Source organism: Gossypium hirsutum, chromosome D08 (assembly GCF_007990345.1).
Source record: "Gossypium hirsutum isolate 1008001.06 chromosome D08, Gossypium_hirsutum_v2.1, whole genome shotgun sequence".
Taxonomy (NCBI): domain Eukaryota; kingdom Viridiplantae; phylum Streptophyta; class Magnoliopsida; order Malvales; family Malvaceae; genus Gossypium; species Gossypium hirsutum.
The window spans coordinates 65,364,612-65,386,666 of NC_053444.1; the positions used below are offsets into that span (position 1 = coordinate 65,364,612).

At 32.4% G+C, this 22,055-nt stretch overlaps 4 protein-coding genes across 6 annotated transcripts; 2 read left to right on the forward strand and 2 right to left on the reverse strand.

Annotated features, from left to right (window-relative positions):
* Positions 1-476: 476 nt before the first annotated feature.
* LOC107898383 (uncharacterized) lies at positions 477-1,769 on the reverse strand. Its single transcript, XM_016823879.2, has 2 exons — positions 987-1,769; positions 477-899 (listed from the first exon to the last, which is right to left on the reverse strand). The coding sequence occupies exons 1-2, from the start codon at positions 1,480-1,482 to the stop codon at positions 820-822; spliced, it is 576 nt and encodes a 191-aa protein (XP_016679368.2). The 5' UTR covers positions 1,483-1,769; the 3' UTR covers positions 477-819.
* Positions 1,770-11,460: 9,691 nt separating this feature from the next.
* Positions 11,461-13,412, forward strand: LOC107899161 (probable WRKY transcription factor 74). Of its 2 annotated transcripts, XM_016824788.2 has the most exons (3): positions 11,461-12,518; positions 12,597-12,722; positions 12,878-13,412. In XM_016824788.2, exons 1-3 carry the CDS (start codon positions 11,776-11,778, stop codon positions 13,023-13,025), a joined length of 1,017 nt encoding a protein of 338 aa, XP_016680277.2. In that variant the 5' UTR covers positions 11,461-11,775; the 3' UTR covers positions 13,026-13,412. The 2 variants fall into 2 exon arrangements, with proteins under 2 accessions (XP_016680277.2, XP_016680278.2); XM_016824789.2 differs by lacking the exon at positions 12,597-12,722.
* LOC107899162 (renalase) lies at positions 13,332-17,448 on the reverse strand. Its single transcript, XM_041098866.1, has 8 exons — positions 17,013-17,448; positions 16,161-16,430; positions 15,823-15,949; positions 15,130-15,191; positions 14,827-15,051; positions 14,551-14,672; positions 14,208-14,346; positions 13,332-13,923 (listed from the first exon to the last, which is right to left on the reverse strand). The coding sequence occupies exons 1-8, from the start codon at positions 17,355-17,357 to the stop codon at positions 13,753-13,755; spliced, it is 1,461 nt and encodes a 486-aa protein (XP_040954800.1). The 5' UTR covers positions 17,358-17,448; the 3' UTR covers positions 13,332-13,752.
* A 1,303-nt stretch (positions 17,449-18,751) lies between these two features.
* Positions 18,752-21,801, forward strand: LOC107899160 (GDSL esterase/lipase At4g10955). Of its 2 annotated transcripts, XM_041098867.1 has the most exons (3): positions 18,752-19,168; positions 19,423-19,981; positions 20,330-21,801. In XM_041098867.1, exon 3 carries the CDS (start codon positions 20,337-20,339, stop codon positions 21,390-21,392), a length of 1,056 nt encoding a protein of 351 aa, XP_040954801.1. In that variant the 5' UTR covers positions 18,752-19,168; positions 19,423-19,981; positions 20,330-20,336; the 3' UTR covers positions 21,393-21,801. The 2 variants fall into 2 exon arrangements, with proteins under 2 accessions (XP_040954801.1, XP_016680276.1); XM_016824787.2 differs by having other exon boundaries at positions 18,799-19,981.
* Positions 21,802-22,055: the final 254 nt, after the last annotated feature.

The following is a 22,055-nucleotide window of genomic DNA, read 5'->3' on the forward strand; positions in this document are numbered from 1 at the left end:
AAACAATGTTATTCATTGTAAAGGGTAAAAAAGAAGAATCTAATTTATGAATTTTGAACGAAATATATTGTATGAAATAATGATATTATCCCATTCCAATAATTTAATGTCATATCAATAATTTATCCTGAATTTTAAGATTTTTATTTTTATTTGATTTTTTTTCACAATCAAAATCCTAAAATTAAAAAAAATGCTGATGCGATATTAAATTATTAAAAAATAATACAAATGATTTAGTGTTACTGTTTCATACATTTCTTTCTTAAACTTTAAAATATAAATCATATAGGAAAAGTTTTCAAAAACAAAAATAGATTAAAGAAAGCTAGAATTATTAAATAAGAGAAAACAAAATACATATCCCCTTGATCCAATTTTTTTTTTGGTTTTTTTCCAGGCAATGAAAAAATAGTGAAATTGTTTTACATCAGATTCAGTGGCACAAAATTTTGGTCACAAAATCATTTTCTTTCTTTAAAAAAAAATCAAATAGAAGAATCCATGGCTGAAAACCTCTCTAACCAAACTTTAACCTTATATATATATCAATCTCTCATATATCATAATGACTGCCCCCTCCTTTTCCATTTAAAAAAAAACCAGAAATGCTGCAGTATTTTCTTTGATTTTTTAGCAAATTCATTTTTGTTTATATTATTGATTTAATCAAAGAAAGAACCCTAAAAACAATGAAAAGCCAGTCTCTCTCTCTCTTTCCCACTGACTGACTCTTCCTTTCTGACCCTCTCTCTCTATATATGAATATATAACATTTTTTTTCTGCCTCTGTACAAGCCAACCCAAACCCAGAGGTCATCAATATGATTGCATTAAAGAACATGCTACTGCTTGTGCCCAATGCCTTAGCTTTGTCTTCACCTGTTGTGGATTTTCTCCTACAAGAAAATTGGAACTCAAGTGTAAGTGTGGATATTTCAAGAAAAATGAAGGGTTTGAATGGGATTAGGGATTGAAACAAGCACCTGGGCTGTAAATTTTCCAATCAGCTGGCTCACTTACAGGACTGTCAAAAGAAGATGACCGGCCACCGAGTGAAGATGTGGAGGAAGAACGTCGGCTTTGAGGGGTGGAAACGGGACTAGGTGAAAGTTGACGATTTACAGCGAAATAAAGGTCTAAAGCAGGCAATGTATTGCATAGCTTTTGACCTTCTTCTTCATTGAACCCAAACCCAAGCTCGATGCAACCTTTGAGTTCATATAAATCTTCGTCAGTCAACCCGTTTTTCCCTCTTTGCTGACGAAGTATTTGCCGTCGCCTTCTTTCCCATGCAATGTCTCGAGACGTCTCGCACATCGACAACTGCTTTGACAAATACATTTTGTTCTTCATCAATGGCGGTGGAACCAACGGCATCCGTTGTAACTCTTCCGTTTCCGACTCGCATAATGACGGCGATGATGATAATGGTGATGTTAGCGCCGTTTTCATTCCCTCTTCATCCTTCTTCTTCCCCATCTTTATCCTACAAATTTTTATATATATAGATATATATGAAAGTTTTTGAACAAGCTTCTTATTTGCTGTTCCTAATGGAACACAAAACTGAAGCTTTTCTTTTATTATTACTATTGCCACATGCTGGCCGCCGGCAGCAACGGTGGAAGCTGAGGCGGCCGGGCAATGGTTTTTAAAAGTGAAACCAAGGAATGGATTCGAAATGGAAGCTGTAAAGCAAGGATGTATATATTGCAAATTCAGGGAATTTTTTATTTTTATTTCTGTTTAAAAACACTACTTTAATGTTGTTTATTTGTTGATAAAAACAAAGAGTAGGGCCAACCAGGTTAAGCTGGAAGATGATAATTTGGAAGGTTCCTTTAATGGCGAAACAAAGGGTTGGCATGACTTAGGATGGTTTGGCTTGTTATTGGACCATCCAATTATAACTGTCAAAAGTTTGCCAATTTTGGATGGCTCACCTACATTGATTTTGGCTAAATTTTGCCATTACTCCATGATTCAAGGAAGGTCTGCACTTTGCTGTCTCTACTCTCGTCTCACTTTTACTCATGCCTAACAAAATTGCTACTTCTATCTTATATTTCATCCATAGTGACACTTGACGAGGCTGTAATGGATACGTTATTATTTATTAATTTAAAAATGATATAATAAAAGTGAAGTTATATGAGTTAATTATTAAAAAAAAGTATGAAGTGAGTAAGTATAGATACTTAAGTAATTAATTATTAATTAAGATAACTTATTAGAAAATAAGTTAAATGTGTAAAAGTTATATATATTAGGGTTATGATGTCGAAATTAAACATTACGCAACTTGTTTGATAGCACATTTTCGGAAAAGACTTTTTTCTCTACAATACTTATATGCTAATTTAATTTGAAATATCAAAAACATTATATTTAATGATTTCAACATATCAACGTATTCAAATATCATTCAAACAATTAAGAACCCAAATTTAGGGATGTTTTGTGCTGTCGCAACACCATACACCATTCAAACAATCAGTTTTAGTTACAAGGATCAAAACATCAGATTTTAACAGTTGATAGTTACAAGGAAATTTTAAATTTGAATATCAGTACTGTTGATAATGGGTATCAGTAAGGGTAAAACAAAGAGGAGAGGGCGATGGTGACAAGAAGGCCGGTTCACCTATGATAGGAGGAGAGTCGGAGTATGGAGGAAAAAAGAAGAAGAAATATTGGTGGAGGAGAGATGTAGAAGGCTTAATGCTCAAGTATATTGCAAGGGTTGCAGAGGGGGAGAAGAAGGTGCCTTAGGGATTTTATAGGCGATGAGTCTCATGTCCTGTTACGCCACGTCACCGACAATCCCGGGGTATGACAAACGTGTGGTTGGCCGAGTGGCAAGACAGTTACATGTTGGTTATTGTCGAGTATCGTATTGCTTGGACGTTCCTTATGTTAAGTAGGACGAGATAATTAGGCCTTAGTGGTCCCTTTTTGAGGAGTGTGCACCCGCTAAAAAGCTAGTAACCTGATGGAGGGTGAAACATGCAGAAGGCTGGTCACTGGGTGGTGTAAGTTGAAGAGCCGTCCATGGATGCTCCTAAATTGCTTTCTATGATGCCACGTGTCTAGGTCAGGGTACATATGGTATGATAAGTACATATATATTTTAAATTAATATTTAATTAAAGTAATAAGTTGCAAAAATGACTTCGATTTGTGAAAGATTATATATATGGAAATAAGCTTATTTCACTCTTTGGCTCGGATCAACTCGAGCTCTGGCTTTCTTGAGCTTGGATTTTCATGTTCGGATCGTTATGGGTTTAGATTGGCAGGAGCAAACTTTCAGACTCAAGCCTATTTTACCAACTCTAAATAACATATCTAAATATAATAAATTAACGAAAAATATATTCTTATTTAAAATCATATAATTGTACAAATTCTACAAATATTCAAACATCAAGACATCTCAAGTCTAATATGAATTTGGGCTGGTACATATTATTATATTTTGGGTTGCTTTTGAGATAGCAAGGATCACTATTTCTTTTCCTTTTTAATAAAAATTCATAGTGTTTCACGATTTTGAATAATTTTAATTTTTTATAATTTTAAAAATTATGTTTAGAATGATTCCGGACAAATAGATGTGCAAATTTAAATAAACTTGAACATTCACTTATTTAGGCTTATTTTGAACTTGAATTTTTAGTATTTTATTTATTTATTTTGTTGACGTAACAATGCCAATCAACAACCGTTGCTAAGTGGATTGCCATTTTAACATTGTGACAATTGACTCAATGATCGTTAACAACCATGTCACCGAGATCTTCAGGATTTATCAATCAACCATTAAATTTAACGGTCTATAGTAATTAATTAATAGATTTTGTGGTCTCAATTAACTGCAAAAGATTCAAAAGAGAAATCTCTCAACATGATAAACCAAAACCAACAACAACAGCCCAATGAAAGCCACATAAAAGCACCCTCATACAACAAAAATTGATATCCTCAAAACATAATACATAACACAAAAACAACAACAACTAGAATACTCCTAATATAATAATGTAAAATATATCAATAAACTTGTATTGTTTTTATCATTATAAAAAAGGTAAATTTAATTATTATAATAGATCATTAAAATAATTATAATCTATAAAACATCAAAATAATTTTATATGCATTTAAAAAATCCAAATCCAAAAAGGTTCAAGTTAGAAAAATTTGGAGCTTGGAAAAATCAAAATCCAAAAAACTTAAACTTGAAAAACTCATACAAACTTTCTAACTTAAAATAGTCCAAAATATAAAATTATCTAATACAAGCACCTCCTTTGACTACGATTTTAACCCATGGAACACAAGCATTTTTTTAAAACAAAGATGGGTAGTTACAAATCAAACTAGGTGTCGTAGCAAACTTTTAGAAATTCTCATTAATTTCATAAAATTTTTAAAATTTAATCCTAAGATGAGTTACTACTAGACCTGTCCATGGGCCGGGTCGGACCGGGCCTGGTCCGAAATATAGGCTTGAAATTTTGCCCAGGCCCGGCCCGGGAAAATATCATAAGCCCGAGCCGAGTCGAGCCCGGCCCGGCTCATTTTTTAATAAACATTAAAAATTTATTTTAAAAATAAAAAAATAAAAAATATTTTAAAAGTATTTTAAAATTAAAAATTAAAAATTAAAAATATATATTATTATTTTAAACGGGCCTCATTTTTTTACCCAAGCTCATATTTCGGGCTTATATTTTTACCCGAACCCTCCCATATTTCGGGCGGGCCGTTGGGCCGGGCCGCCCAGCCCATGGACAGGTCTAGTTACTACATAGGAAATGTTAATGTTATTATTGTATACTTTTATTCTCAGGATGCAAAAAGAACAAACATTTCCTGGGAATAAAGATTGGGACCGCCATTGTTGAAGACATGAATGATCCTAATTTTAAAGGAAAATAAAAAAAAAAACAATTCCAGATTAAAGTAAAAAGAAAAAGTTTGCAGATACTTGAGAGAGAAAGGGTTAAAAGCTGGGTTCGAGTTCAGGAAATCATACCAAGGCAGCATTCATTCAACACATGAGAATCCATTGATGACCTGAAAAATGATCATTTTTTCTTAGCAAATGCTTTTTTTAATGGTTGAAATACATGGTTACTTGTTGGTCCCTATATTTCTATAAATTTTAAAATTTAGTCCCTATTTTTTAAAAATCGAGTTTAATTATTCATTAATAGTTTTCATAAATTTATTTACTTAACATGTTTATATTTCGTCAATTGTATGTCACGTCACATGAGAATACTCACACGAAGAGAACCTAGACTGATTATTTATTTATTATTAATCTTATCCAAACCTAACGTTGGAATTGATCAAAGAAAATTTGGTATTGCACTTATACGACTATTAATGATTAAAAATGAAGACTATCCTCTAAAGTCAGTTGCGTGCCCGTTACTAATTAATTTGGTTTCTCACTACATCTAGAAACTGAATATTTCTAACCATATTTTATTTAAGCATCTTAATAAAATAATAAGGGTTTATAACTTTATATTCTATTTCATATGTTCAACCATCACTCAACCATATCAATAAATTAATAGGTAATTTAAAAATATTAAAAATAAGTATTGTTATATCTGGACATGTGACAATTTAAAATGCGATCAAAGAGATACTTATGTATGGTCCTTTGTCTCATACCGCCCTAATGACCATTGGATGTCTAGTCATTTGCATGCTCCACATTGATCACAGGGAGATCACCCATCTTCAGCCACTCGTTATTAGTAGGTGTGTTCAAACGATCGGTTCGTTTATTAACCGAATTGAATTATCCGAAATGTAAAAATATTTAACCGTCAACTGAACTGAAAATTTGTTCAAATACATTAACCGAACCGAAATTTATATGATTTTGGCTTTTGGTTAAAATAAGTATTAAACATGTAAAATTTTTGTTAATGTTCATTTGTTTTAATAGTTCAAAAAAATATATTAAATATAATATATATTATTTAATTCGGTTAATTACCCGATTTTGAACTGATAACTGAAATTTCAAAAAGTCATTAACTGATCTCCGGCTGAACTAAATTCGACCACTAACCGATTAACCAAATTAGATCGATTCGGTCGGTTAATTCAATTTTAACCAAACTATGAACACCCCTAGTTATTAATGAGTGTGCTTTCCTCAAGAGGGGATCATTTAAGGACCACTGAAGTTTAACAATTTTGTACTATCTCAACAAAGAGTATGTCAGAGCAGTACACGACAAGGAACCTTATCCTAAACTTGTCAATGATGTGGCGTAATTGGATAAAATAAAAGGGATATTCGCCTCCCTTCAACAACCCTATACTTATAAAAGCCCACAATCTTCTTTTCCTCCCTTTGCTCTCTCTTCTCCTCCTTTCTTCTCTTTATTTACTTCGATATTTCACTTGGTATAGATGAATCGATTTTCTTATTGCTACCGTTATCTCCTTTCTACTCTTACAAAGTTGATATCCAATATCAACGAATATAATTATTAATTTTTAATAGATAACATATTATAATTCATTCATCATGTATAAAATACTATAAATATAATTCAAAACAAAGTTTCTTCCATCACTACTTGTTACTTAGTAATTAAATATTTTATATAAATTTAATTATAAAAATTAGCATAAAATATAATATCTTCAATTCTGTGATCAAACTCAAAATAAAAATAATAAAATAAATCGTTTTGGAACACATATGAAATGATGAATGTATGGGTGATGATTGGAAACTTGAGATTCCAAACAATAAATCAATACATAAAAATTAGAAAGAAGAAAAAATGCATGGAAAAATGTCATCATAGTGATGTTAACCTATAATTATAAGCCTAGAGAATCCTTCATATTGAATTATTGGTTCATTTTGTCAACAAATTATGGGGTGTTGAGAGATCATCACAGGGGTAGATCATTGGATTTAAAAGGTGTCTGAGTTAATGTTCGGTTTTTAATGCTGAATTATGGGGTATTTTAGATAGCTTGATGATTTTACAGAGTTGACAATACGATAGAGTGTTGATTCGGACGGATAGTCTAGAGGCTCTTCGGGCTATTCAGGAATCCCTTTCAAGGACATCTTCTTCCGCACTTATCAGACGTATTTAACAGCTCCTGGTGAAAATTGGTCAATGGGAGTTTAAACATATCTCTAGAAAAAAGAATATAGAAACTGATCGTATCGCCAAGATGGCTTCTAACAGAGATGAAGACCTGCATCTGGTCGAATATATTCCGTTAGAATTTGTTATATTAATGTAATCATTCTGTTTTTTCATAAAGGAAAACATGCATATTGTTACTGTACTGTATTAATTAGTATGCATATTGACATTTAGGTGTTCTTTAAAACCTGAAAAAATAAATTAATTTTTTTTTTCATTTTTTAAAAGAAGTTTAAGTATTAATTTGATAGAATTTATAAATGTGAAAGGTTAAATTTATTGAAGTCTTGATGACTAATTGTTATTATACGAATTTAAAAAAAACCCACGTCATTATTTTTATTATCAATTTAACAATGAACGACCAAAATAAGAATATAACTATAATTGAATCATCATTTATATAATTTACCTTAAATCCATAACGTAATAACAAATACAAGATACATTAATAAATTACACGATTGAATCTTACAAAAATGGTAAAAACTATAATTTTAATTAATAGATAATTTCTCATTTTATATTATTATACATATAATGAGTGAAAAAGAGTGGGTTTATCATTGTCTCCTTTGATCTTTTGCCTAGTGGGGATATCATTAGAACATATTAAAATTTTTGAGGAATTGATGGGGTCACCTCATGCTAATGGGGTAGATCTCTGTCATGTCTATATATTTTTTTCCTTTTTTATTATATTATTATTATTCCATAGTCAACATATTGTTATTATTGCGATAATTTAAAATTTTTGAATACGTTTAACCTTATAATATAATCCACTTTATAAATTAGGGATTATGAATAGTTTAAGTATTACATAAATGATTCAATGGAATATTATTTGGTACATTGTCAATGAAAATTTTAGATTTACACAAATAGAGGAGGTTGATAATTGTCTTCTAATTGAGTTAGTGTCCGATTAAGTCTTGACATTTATTCAATCAAGAGTTTTATATAGTATAGGTTTAAGTCAACAAGCATGAAAATTAATTATATAATTTTACGAAATAGGAATACCCCGTCATCTGTATCCCTTTTCCAATAATTTTATGCCACATCAACATTTTTGTCTTGAAAAATATAATTAATATAAGCACTGTACATTTAAATATAATTTTGTGTTTAGGGTTCCAATATTTTGACTACTTATTTTCATTTTCCTTGTGAATATTTACATTTTGAAGAAATAATCACCCAAAGAGATTGGAATCCTTATCTATTTGATGCCACAAAAAAGATTTTTATTTTTTATTCTTCAGTTAAAAGAACCTTAAAGGCTTAAGCATACATCTAAAACAAGAATATAATAAATAAATAAATAAATAAACTACAGGTAAAGTACCATAAAAAATAATAATAAACATGATCCTAATCACAATCCACATCTATATAATATTAATTGTACTAAAGTTTCAATGGTGGCATTTTGGAAGTGAACCTGTCAACATAAAATATTTAATTTATATGATATGACCATTTAAGTAAACATAATAATATAATTATTGGAAAAAATTGGAACTCGTCCATTTTTAAATATTTCAATTATTGTTAGAAGAGTTTTATCTAAATATTACTTCAGTTTAAATAGAACTAATTTTAGAGTATAAGATGGATAAAGGCATCTATAATTATACAAAAAGAAAATAGTATTTTTTTTACTTCTACATTTTTAACTAAAAATAATAAATTGTTTTTAAATTTTTAATAAAAATATTGTCTACTTTTATATAATTTAAAGAAATATTTTAAAAATTCTTCTAAAAGGTGTATATAATATTTTATTTAAAAGAAATAAGTTTTTTAATGAAAACTATTGTGCCTGTCTTCCACCATTGACTTTTAGTGCAAAAAAAAAATCATTTTTATTTGGATTAGTGTTTTATATATCCAAGTGTTTATCAAACAAAGCACTTTTTTTTTCTATTTTTAAGGTTCTTTTCTAATTAAATTCTAATTTTAAATGTTTACGTATGTAATTTTTTATTTAATTTCTAATTAATATATTTTTAATTATTTTAATTATCTTTTTTATTTTTTTATTTGAATTATTGAACATAATTAAAATATATTAATTTATTTAACAATTCAAATATAATAAAAAATTCAAATCATAATTAAAGTATTTAAAACATATAAAAATTGATATAATCTAGATCAATAATTTTCTTTTTGAATGAATAGATCAATTTTTTTTAATAATACTAAAAAATTAAAATTATACTTAAAGCATTTTTGTCGTATAATATTTTACTTTAAGTAAATAATGCAAAGTAAATTATTCAAAATAATAACTAGTGAGCTTAATTAAAATATATAAATTATTTTGGTAATTTAAATATATCAATTATTCTATTTAAGAATGGGCGGTGGGGTGTGGTGTCACTGGTGTGTTTAGCTTACTTTTTATCTCATGCTACAGTATCGTTATAATATATAATATTACCGCCACTGCTATTTTTATACTAACTGCAGGTAAACGTGTCGCCCATCCAAATCCACTCTTAACGGAATTAGAGGCTCCCATAATCCTCATATAATTGTTAAATTGATGCATATAGTCCCTTGGATCCTCAATTCCCTGATGCTGTCAATACCTTCAGCAATTTCATTTCTCTTCTTAAAGCCTCTAATTGTTGTTGAAGAGGGAGACCCGCCCACCTCTTCTGGACCATGCCCCACATCTCTCCTTGTTTTGTGGGGTAATTCCCTCACCCAGTTGTCGATGCAAGCACATATTCCTTTTGTATTAGTGCTGCATTTACCATATCTACATGGTAGGATTCTCTATCCCTTGGTGTTGTAATTGTTGGTTGGCTCCACCAGGATTTGGTTGATTGGGGTAACTTTCATAATACTCAGGTGGTTGCTTTTGTTAAGGTTGCTAATAATAGTCCCTTTGGTAACCTAGATGATCATACTAGTTGTAACTAGCATAATAATGGTATTCTACTCCTGCTTGTTGCTAATAGTATTGCCCTTAATTGTAATTGTATTGATAGTAATTGCCTTCATCATGTTGGTTGTAATATTTGTTTCGACAGTTCTCTATTTGTAGTTGACCTTATTAACTTGTACTTTTGGGATGTTTTGTGTTAATTGAGCCATAACTTCTCATCAAATTCCTACAAACGATGACAATTGTTATAACAATTAAGTTATATCAAATGTAGTATAATATAATGATAGTGGTTCAGATTGTATGGGGTACAGAAAATACCAGTGATGAGAGTGATTCATATCGTAAATAGTGTAAAAAGCCACTAGAAATGATGGACTAGAATCTTATTTGAGTAGACTATATATTTTTTTATTTTCTCCTCTTAAAAGATCAAGTATTTATAAATAAACGAGGACTTGAAATAGATCCCTCGTTTCATAATTGCCTCACATAAGATCCAACTTTCAAGACTAGTGAACTTGAGAAAACTAATAACATTAATGAGATATTGATTTTAGTGGTATCCGATAATACTGGCATGAGGTGGTTGGCCACGTAAAAAGAAATGATTTTTTGGACCCACATGGGTATCTTTGACAAAGAGTTCTTTTACTTCTCTAAATATTTTTTAGTTAAAAAAAGGAAGGGATTTGTTTTTTGTTTTAAATGATTCTAGTCAAGTCATTGAAATAATACAGTGCAAAAAAAGTCTTCTTTCACACCTTTGCATAGTTTTTTTAATGGAAATAATTCAATAATTCATCCATCTAACAAATTCAAGTAAAAAAGAGAGAGTATGAAACGCATCAGTAAGCACATCTTAAATTTCAGAATTTTAACCTTTTAATTTAATTCTTTTAGAATGAAAATATTGATGTAATATAAAATTATTAAAAAAAAAATACAGATGTATAATCTTTTTATAGGTAACATCATTCAATACAAGTTTATAAATAAAGAAAATGCTAGGATAACAATGAAAGAAAAATAAATAAAAATAAAAACTCAAGCTTTGTTAAAAAATAAAATTTCTCTCATTTTCGATTTTTAGCTTTTTCTTTATCTGTTTCTCTAATTTTTCATTTTAATTTTATATTTTAATCTATTGAATCAAAGAATTTATTTGGTTTTACAATCATGTGATTTTATTTGGGTATAAGATTTGTTAAGTAAAAAAAACTATTTTTATTGAAGTCCTAAAAAGATTAATTTATTTTATTAAAAATTTAAAAACAGTTTTAATAATAAAATAAATCCGATAATGACTTTTTCAAGTTGTTTTCAACACTTCAATTTGCGTTTCATTTCAAACCCAGTTTTCTCTTGTTCTTTCTTTATCATTGAAAATGGCCGAATTTTCTTTTGTCTTGTTTTAAATTTCAATCATGTCCACTTTTATTTCAAAAGTTTTCAATTTTGTGTCATACCTTGCGTTCAAGTTTTGGTTTTTAAATCTTTTGAAAAGCCTCAACCCTTTCAATTTTGTGAACCAAAGAGCATAAACAAAGTTCTGATTTTTGGGGTTGTAATGGTCTGCAAATGAGTTTTGTTGTCATTCAAATGTTGTATTCATCTGGGTTTTAAGGGTTTTTTTGTTTTTCATTTTTTGAGGTTGGAATGGACATGGAGGAGGTTGAAGAAGCTAACAAGGCAGCCATTGAAAGCTGTAATAAAGTTCTTAGTCACTTATCTTTATCAAAAGACCAAATCCAGTTTAGCAACTTAATGATTGAAACTGATGAAGCAGTGTTTAAGTTCAAAAGAGTTGTTTCTCTTCTTAGCAGCAATGGAAGCAAAAGAAGAAAGTTTAAGAAAATTACATCAAATTTGCCTGAAAATATATTCCTTGAGACTCCCAATTGCACAACTACTTTATCACCCAAACTCCTTCAAGTTTACCCTCATCCTAACCTATTAGATAAAAGGACTTCCATTGAAGTTGATTTTAGAGCTCAACACCAACTCCAGCTGACACAAAACTTGTTTGATCAAAAGAATCAAAACCCTTCATTTCAAATGATGAATTCATCACTAGTTCATCATCATCATCATCATCATCAACATAGGGTGCAGTTTCAGCAAATGAAAAACCAGGCAGCTGATATGGTGTTTTCAAAGAGTAACAGTGGGATGAACCTTAAATTTGATGGATCATCATCACCAACCATGTCATTTCTTTCATCACTGAGCATGGATCATGGTAGTGTGAATAGTTTAGATGGGAATTCTTTCCATTTAATTGATATACCACGCAACTTTGGTCAACTCTCACATCAATCAAGAAGGTGTTCATTTAGGGGAGAAGATGGCAATTTCAAATGTGGAACTTCTTCTACTAAATGCCATTGTTCAAAGAGGAGGTAAGTTTTAATCTCAAATATCCTATTTATATTTGGATATGAACACAAAACTTCAAATACAAAACTTGTTTTTTCTAGGAAACTGAGGATTAAAAGGACAATAAAAGTGCCTGCAATTAGTAACAAAGTTGCAGATATTCCTCCTGATCAATATTCATGGAGGAAATATGGGCAAAAGCCTATTAAGGGTTCTCCACACCCTAGGTAATAATTCCCATACCACTTTTTTACTAGTTTCAGTTTTCTTTATTTTTTTAGATAATCATTCATGTTTATCGATTTATTTCATTTCCAATTGTATATGGATCTCTGTCATTAATGTTGGCTGTTTGTGAATGGATTGGTGAAATTTGATGCAGGGGGTATTATAAGTGTAGCAGTGTGAGAGGTTGCCCAGCAAGGAAGCATGTGGAGAGATGCTTAGAAGACCCTTCAATGCTGATTGTTACATATGAAGGAGACCATAATCATTCAGGGTTTCTCTCTACACAATCTGCCCATACATGATAATTCCATTACCTCTATCATTTTCTTCTTTCACTTCTAAAACCCCAGAAAAAATTTCACCAATCAGTATGTAACTATTTCAGTTGGCTCTTGCAACTACCTTTAGAAAGTGAATTCTTAATAGGTCTGGATTTGAGATACCTACATAATTTGGCCTGACCCATAGAACTAGACTAGGGCAAAGGAATGGGGTCTTCTATAGGAGTTATGAACCTTTTTAACTTTGAAATATGTGTTACCTGTATTTCTTCCTTTTTTTTCTTCTTATTTGTAAGCTTTGGATGTATGTATGCTTGAGAATCTGTATAATGGAAACTACAATGTTAAATAAAATAATGGAACATGAGCAGTGCCAAATAACTATGCTGCTTCCAACTGATACCGTAATATTATAATTTGTATTGCACTCTTGTTTACACAATTAATAACGGATTGCATGAGATCAGAGCCAAAATTTAGTAATTTAACTGGCTAACATTACTGGTTAAATGATGATTGGAGCTTGGCGAACCTTGATATTCGATTTATAGCTGACGGATTGCATCAGAGCCATTGGTAAGGAATGTCAGCCGCCAAGAGCAAGAACATGTAGTTCAGTTCACTTGGTTCATATGGTCGTCCAGAAGGTCTAGATTCGAATCTCACTATTTGCAAAATCTTCCTAGGGCAAGAGAAAATCATACTGTGGGACTGTTGCAGGAATCTTTGAAGGTTGAAGATTGAGATTTTAAGTGGCAAGTTGAAATGCTGACATTTCATTGTGTTGTTTTAAGGATGACTCAACCCCTGCAAGTGCAAATTGTCCAATATCATGTCCTTTAATTGCCTCAAATTCCTTCTCTAAGCCAACAGCAAACTCTTCAGGACATGCTCCATCACTTTGTAAATAGTCTGCAATCTACATCATTAAATCCACAACATTTCTTCATTAATCTCTATGTCAAAAGCAAAGGATTCATGAAGGAAACCAAACAGCAAGGAAAATAAATAAATATATATATAGACATACAAATAGATGTTACATTTATATATATGCACTTTTAAGCAACATATTTGTTTTGGTCAGATAGCCTCAGCTAGTGCAGTCTGGTATAACCCGAATCAGAACTTAGGTTAGATGAAAGCTTTTTTGAGTTTGCTATCAAAAAACAGAAATAAACAAACATCACAATTGGCACTTACATGATTGGCAAGAGCCATGCCACTTAAAGCAGCCGACTCTAAATTCGATCCCAATAACCAATCGCCGCAGATACCGGCCCTTCCATGAGGATCGAAAATACATGGGATACCTGGAGTGTTGGTCGGAAGAGCCGCACCCCTGCATGTCCTCAGACCAGTGGGAGAAATTAATTCAAAAAATTGCAAGGCAAATCTCTGTTTCAAATACTAACTAATATTTCAAGCATGTTAGCCCTTCTTTATTTGATCATTAACAACAGGCAATTCCGGAATCCAAGCAGGTTATATCGATCATAATTGAAAAAACAATAATTTATGCACAAGTTCAGACAAAGTATGTTACCATAGCTGAACTCTACTGTAAATAGGTCTCGGAAGTGATCCTTTTGGTAGTCCAAGTGCCGCTTCAACACCCTCAAGCATGCTTGTTTTCACCTTTTCCGCTGTTTGACTTGGTATATTTTCCTGGTAATGCAATTCGAAAAACTTATACATATCTGACAAAACCCCCCAAACTACTATAGTTTCAAACACAATATAACAGTAATATCACCAAGGTTCAACATAGAGCGGGATAGTCCACGAGAATCACAAAGCTTTTCATCGGTCCAAAACTAACCTGAGGAACCTTGTTTTGTTTTCCATAGGCTGCGGTGCTGAAAAAAGTCCAACAGTGAGGACCATTACTCTGAGAACCCAAAAGCTTCAGTGAATTGTTTGCCATCCAAGATACGGAATCAACTCCCTTAACAAAAGCTCCTTGAAATGTCACTTTACCATCTCCCATAGGAAGGGGATGCTCGAATGCTGCAAGAAGTGCCCATATTGAACTCAAATCTAGCCTCTACAAAAAAAAAAAAAAAGTTGATAACATATGGCTGCAGCAAAAATGAGAATATATCCAATAACAAGAACAATTTACCTTCATTTGTCTAGCAATTAGAGGTAATCCTGATGAAGCAAGCAAGCGATTTGCACATTTTCCTGTGAAATGCAAGAAGCCATGTCACACGGACTTGGTTGTGATTGTTGGATATGGGTATGAGTCAAAAACAGGTATGTTCGAAAATGTATTTTGAGGGTCATATCCCTGTACCCATGTCCGAAAATGTCTAGCAATCATTGAATTGCATGTATGTTTAAAAAGATCATACAAATTATGCATCAAAAATATATGTTATGATAAAGAATCATACCCTTCATCCTTCGTACCCGAATATCAGTGGCAAGATCTCGAGTACTGTCCTATAACCTAAATGGTTGGCTTATTTAGCTTTTAAGCCATCCTTTGTATGCATACACTTTTTGTATTCCTACAAAAACAGCTTGTTTCTAACCTCCAAGCATACCTTGATTTGCCCCCAAACAAATACCGAAATATGTCATAACGTGAAATTGTTACCTATTATCTAGAACTTTATCTGCATGGTCAGCCCTATCTAGATCTTGACTGTAACAACAATAGTAAAATGACATTCACAGCTCATTCAGTGCATGCATAAAATTAAATCCTAACCCTATTACCATAAAATCATAAAATAACACTCCTAAGCAAATTTGAATTGAAAAAAATGGGACAGAAGAAAAAAACATAAGTATTGAGGCACAAAATTACCATTATGAGCAATAACAATTGCATCAAATTCCCCATGAGGTTTTCCATTCTCGCTCAAGTGCCACATCCCGTTAAATGGCTCGAGCTTACTTATCCAACAAGGTCTCACTACATTGACCATAGAAGTCTGCACCAAGCATCTAGCTTACTCAGATATAACCACTGTTAAAATGTCAACCCAATTAAGCACTTGAGACAATAGGGTCCAATAATGAAAGGCACCACTCTAGACAATTAGTAATTTATTTGTTTCACAAAGTATAACCTTTCCATTCGACTAATAATAAAGCTTTAAAAAGATCAGAATAAGCAGCAAGAACGAAAATGAAGGTGATCACCTCAGAAAGCAAAGAGTCGGCTAAAGGGCGCATCCCATTGACACCTATAAACCTTGGTGGTGATGAAGGAAGAGGAACAAACCGGCCACCTAATTCAAGCTGACCAACTAAACCTTGCCATTCTCGAACCAAGCCTTTCTCCAACCAATAATCAACTAGCTTGGAAAACCGAGAATCACTGACAGTAAAAAACTGAGCAGCATGGTCAAATATAAGTTGTTGAGGATCAATGACTCTAGTTCCCATTCTTCCTCCCAAACCATGCATTCCCTTTTACGGCAAAAGACAACAAGAAACCACATCACTTGCAATTATCCAAACTACATTATGCAATGTTAATGCAAATGGTTGAACTTCTAAACTTGTCCTCCCATAACTAAACTATTGAGCATTAAAAAGAAGAACGGTACCGGAAAATCACATGAAAGGGTTGAATTATATTAGCTTAGGCATGCCAAATTCACAATTTAATTTCATTGAAGACTGGAGTTTCTCTTAACAGAAGAAGAATATTTGAGTGCAATGAATACACAAACAAAAAGAGGCCTTCTCTTCTTCTGTCATATGACAAGAAATTTAGAGACAACTATTCATCACAGAGATTAATTGAGCAACTCCAAAGTTAAATTTATGCATGAGTTCTAAAACATACTAACAAAATGAATTTCTTTCTATAAATTAAATGCATTGTTTTTATTCAAAAAAAAAAATCCAATTGTCATATACTCATGTAGGGAAAAGAAAAACATTATTACAAGAAAAGAAACATTTTTTAATTCATTGATCAAAACACCCTAAAGAACAACAATAACCCAAATTAAAGCAGCACGAAAGGTAACCAAAGGAACCAACCGTGTCAAAAACAGTGGACTTAACACCTCTTTTCTCCAAGCTCAAAGCACAAAGAAGACCAGCCATTCCTCCACCAATAATCCCCACGTGAGGGTCAGCTGAAACACCATCAGTGAACTTGACCTGCTCCTGAGTGAAGGTTTTCTTGAGAATTGACCTCCTAGAAGTCCCATATGGTGTTCTTTTCCTGTTCCTTGAAGTGGGTCTTTGTGGGTTTTTGGAGGGTTTTTTGGCTTCTTGTGAACTGCAAATTATAGTTAGAGGTTTTGGGGGTTTAAAGGATTTCTGGGTTTTGAGAGGAAACAGAAATGAAGAAGAAAAACTGGGCAGAGCCGAAGGTGCCATTGTTTCTTTTTCTTTTTGGAGGGAGCGACAACTAGCAACAATCTTTAGTGTCTTATCCTATTATACTATGTACGTACATACATACAAATATATCAATTTTCACTTAATTTTCAATTAAATAGATAACAATTATGTGAGTTTACCGGCCATAATCACTTAAATTTCAATTAAATAGATAACAATTTCGGATAATCTTAATTCGAAAAGTGAATTTATAGTCAAAGTGAACCAAAAGCACCCATGTTGATATTGCGACAATCAACTGGTTTTCGAGGGAAAAATTTCCTGTTTTTATACTTTATGAGAGAAAACAAGGCATTTCATTAACATTAGGGTCATTAACTCTTTCATATATATGACAAGAATTGTGACAATATAACTTATACAACATGTACATTTCACATCAACCCAAACCCACTAAGAGAAACCAACTCATCACTGCAGAAAATGAAACGGGCTACTTTTCTTTCAGGACTTCCATATGGGCACTACTGAAACTTCAAGACCATTTCCCTGCTTGGAGAGTTAGTTAAAATCCTGGAGATTTTCATGAATGAACAGTGATGTTGGTTGCTCTGCTCGGTGATTTTTGTCGGAGCGGTTTTTGTCATCTCTTTTTACTGTTTTGCTTGATCCTTCACCTTGTGAGTCCCATTGCTGTTGCTGTTCTGTCCACTGACCTGGATCTTGCTTTTGACCATATTTGCAGTAGTGGGCAAGGGGAAGCCAAAATAATTTTTTAAGGGGCCGATAAAATTTTAATTTTTTATAGTTTATATCTTTATAATTTGTAAAAGATTAAATAAAATTTTTATAATTTGAGGGGGGTTAAAGTAAAATTTTACTTTTACTAATTTAAAATTTTTAAAAAATTTTAAGGGCCTAAATAGTAATTTTACTTTTTAGGAGGGGCCGGGGCCCATGCCAACCCCCTTGGCTTCGCCCCTAGTAGTGGGTCGTTGCACTTCATTACCTAAGCTGTAGCGGTTAGTTCGGGAGCAAGCTTTTGCCTTTTCAACTTGAGTTGAGGGGACTAAGTCACCGCAACTCATTCTCCGGATAAATGTTAATTTGCATGACATTTTGTGTCTAATTTAGTTTATTTTGGAATTGATCCTTGCTGAATTAGTTTTTTTTTATGTTTCACTTTTGTCAGGGATGCAATTGGAACGCTAAAAGTCAAAAACAAGCTAAAAATTGAAACACAATAATTGAAATGAGGCCAAATAAAAAATATGGAGAAAACTAAGGACTCATCAGATTTTTTGACTTTAGAAAAGCCAAAAAAAATATTATTTTATTTATTTAATTAATTAAATTTATGTTAAATTAGGTAAGGCTAAAATTAATAAATTCTTTGTATATAAATAGGCCTTAATGTTCTTAAGAAGATTATCACCTAATTCTACATTTTTCTTTCAATTTGAAATTAAATAGAATTATTTTCTTTTTTTTTTCTTTCAATTTGAGCGTGAGTATTCTGCTGTTCCATTTCCATTCCTTTGTTCTTTCAAAAGTTTGTCTAATTGTTTTCCAAGTACTTTTCCTTCTCAATTTCCATCATCTTTCATACAAATTCAATCACCTTCCACAAGTGTACATTGGGTACGTTGGGTTGGAGTCGTGTTTGTTGATAGTTGGAGAAACGAGTCGGCCATGCTGTATTCGGATCTCCGAGAACAAATCAAGGAAGAAGTGATCGGGTTTAAACGACCCAAACGGTTGAGGCCGTTAATTCAAGTTGGGTTATTCAGAGCGCAAGGCTGCCGGAATCTTGAATCGGGAACACATGTATCTCGGCTAGATAATCGGTAAGGGTTGGTTTGAAGGTCGTACCGGGACCAACTACGAGAGACTGAATTTAACCGCTATAACCAACTTATCATTTGAAGGAGAAGATCAATTTTCGAGGATCGATTCTTAATCTGGAATCTACCGAGTCTAGGGCTAAGGCTTATTATCTTTGATTACAAAATCTGAATTTAATTTCCAACTTAGCTGTTTCAATTACTTAGTTTCTAAACATTCCAAACTCCCCTGATTTATTTATTTATTTTCTTTATAGGTTCATTTGGAGTCGTGGACACGACTTTTGTCACGACTTTCGACATGACAAAAATTCTGATCACAAGTTAAACGCGGAAGTTGATTATAACATCCAATCCCTGTGGACTCGACTCTACTAACACTCTTTACTATTATTTAGAATTATTTTTATAGGAATTATTTTTGGTGGTTTCGATGCCCATAGTAATGATAATTTAGTAATTTTCTTGACTGAGTTGGTGTCAAATTGATAAATACATATTTTAATTATTTTTTGTTTATGAAAAAAAAGTATACTTAATAAATTCATTACCAGTGATTGACTATTAACTTAGCTGGGATTGATTGAGTATTAATATACAATAGAACTCAATTTGATGTTAGGTAATAAGAAATAAAAATTTATAGTTGCATTTATTTATTTTTTCTTATTCTTATTCTTTCTTAGCTTTGGATTTGTTCATATTCCTATGGTTTGATTTGGGGAGATAGGAATTATGTTCCATCTATAAATTGGTGGTGTCTTAAGCTCAAAGTGAGTGGCAAAGCTTCACCTCCCTATTCATCCCATCATTCTGGTACTCTCTTTTCTTTCACTCTTTATTATCACTTCCTTTGCTTTTTTATTTTTTGTTTATATTCTTTGGGGGAAACCCAAAATCATGTGAAAAAAAAAGAGCTTTAATTATTCTTTGACTTGATACCATACACTAATATTCTTATATTGTTGATTGATTTGTTTCTGTTGATAATGCCATATTATTAATTAGTAAAATATAGATGTTTTCTTTTTAAAAAAATCTTCCATCAAAATCATTTAGTAATTTGATTGATAGTATTCACAGAAGGAAAAAATAAAAAACCATCAAAATCATTTCAAAATCCCATATATAATCACCCACATATGTTTTTCCTTTAATGTGCAGTGTTATAATGGCCTCTGGAAGTGAGTACTTTAACCGTTGCGGACCCAAATACCTTAGCAATATCGACTGGAACAACGCCCACCATCGAAAGTCTGTATCAGCCAGCTTGGTTGAAGGTGTTTACATGCTTGAAGAAGATCGACAAGCCAGACGTGGAGGCTCTCAACGTGTTGCGCCACCATGGTGGGAGTTTTTCAACTTCAAAGTGGTTAATGCACTCGTTGATGACAATGATAAAAGCATCTTCGGTGCCATTTTCGAATATAAACCTTCAGCTTATTCGTATCATCGTTCGATGGATCGAAGCCCTCGGTACGTAATCGCCTTTCGAGGTACCTTAATCAAGTTAGAATCGTTTGCAAGAGATCTTAAGTTGGATATCGATATAATTCGAAACGGACTTCATCATACTGGTCGTTTTAGGACCGCCATTAAAGCTGTTCTAGATTTGGTGTCAGTGGTTGGGTCTTCAAAGGTGTGGTTAACCGGTCATTCCCTAGGTGCAGCCATGGCAATGCTTGCTGGAAAAAACATGGCGAAAAGAGGGAATTTCTTGGAAGCATTTTTGTTTAATCCGCCATATGTATCTCCCCCTATTGAGAGAATAAAAAATAAGAAAGTGAGGCATGGACTTCGATTTGCTGGCACTTTAATCAAAGCTGGCATGGCATTTGCAGCTGCTGCAAGTGATAATCATAACAATTCAAATGGTATTCAAGATTCATCTTTTGCTGCAATATCTGGGTGGATTCCATGTCTGTTTGTGAATCATTTAGACCCCATATGTTCTGAATATATTGGTCACTTCAAGCATAAGAAAAAGCTTGAAGACATTGGAGCTGGGGGTCTTGCAAGGCTAACAAGCCAGCATTCACTAGGGAATATGGCAATGAGTGCAGTGGGAATAAAGGGTATTGACACTTCGGAACCACTTCATTTGCTTCCTTCGGCAAATCTGACAGTGAATCTCTATCCTTGCCAAGATATGATTTCTGCTCATGAGCTTCATCAATGGTGGAGGCCTGATCTGAACTTGAGTTGCAGTGTTTACAAGTACAAATAGTTTGTCGCTGTCATGGCTGCTGCATGATCTGCCATCGGTTATCTCGGGGAATGTATTAATATTATTACAGGGTTTACAACTATAAGCTTTCAAAAAAAGAAAAAGAAAAAGTAATACTGGCTTGTAGTAAATCCTAAATAAATTTCCTAGAATTTAAGCCTTAGTCTGTCCTGTCTTTGCTTGGTTGATTTTAATGGAATGGTGATAAAAAAGCCTTTTGTAATTTATGTATTTATTTATTTTATAATGAGGTAGGTGTTGCTTTCCGGAGAGTAGTTTATAGTTAATTTGTTTAGGGGTTTCTTTCCTTTATTTTACTGAAAAAAGAAGCAGCCTTTTGTATGTATATTAGCCAAAAGCTAAAGTGTGTAAAGAGGTCAGTTTTCAAAGGATTTTTCGCATTTAAACACATTTAAATTCATGAATTTTAAGTCATTATAATAATAATAGTCTCCAACTCATGCCACCACTGAAGAAATATTTATAAAATACACAACGCAATGTAGTTAATGGCTTCTGGATGAACTTCATGATTTGTTATCGGTTTTTTTACCTGAGGGAGCAACCTGAGATCTCACTAAGGGAATTAAAGCCTCTATGGTAATGATCTCTCTAACGCGGTTAAGTTATTTTTTGAGTGCTTGAGGATGCTTCCAGCTTTTA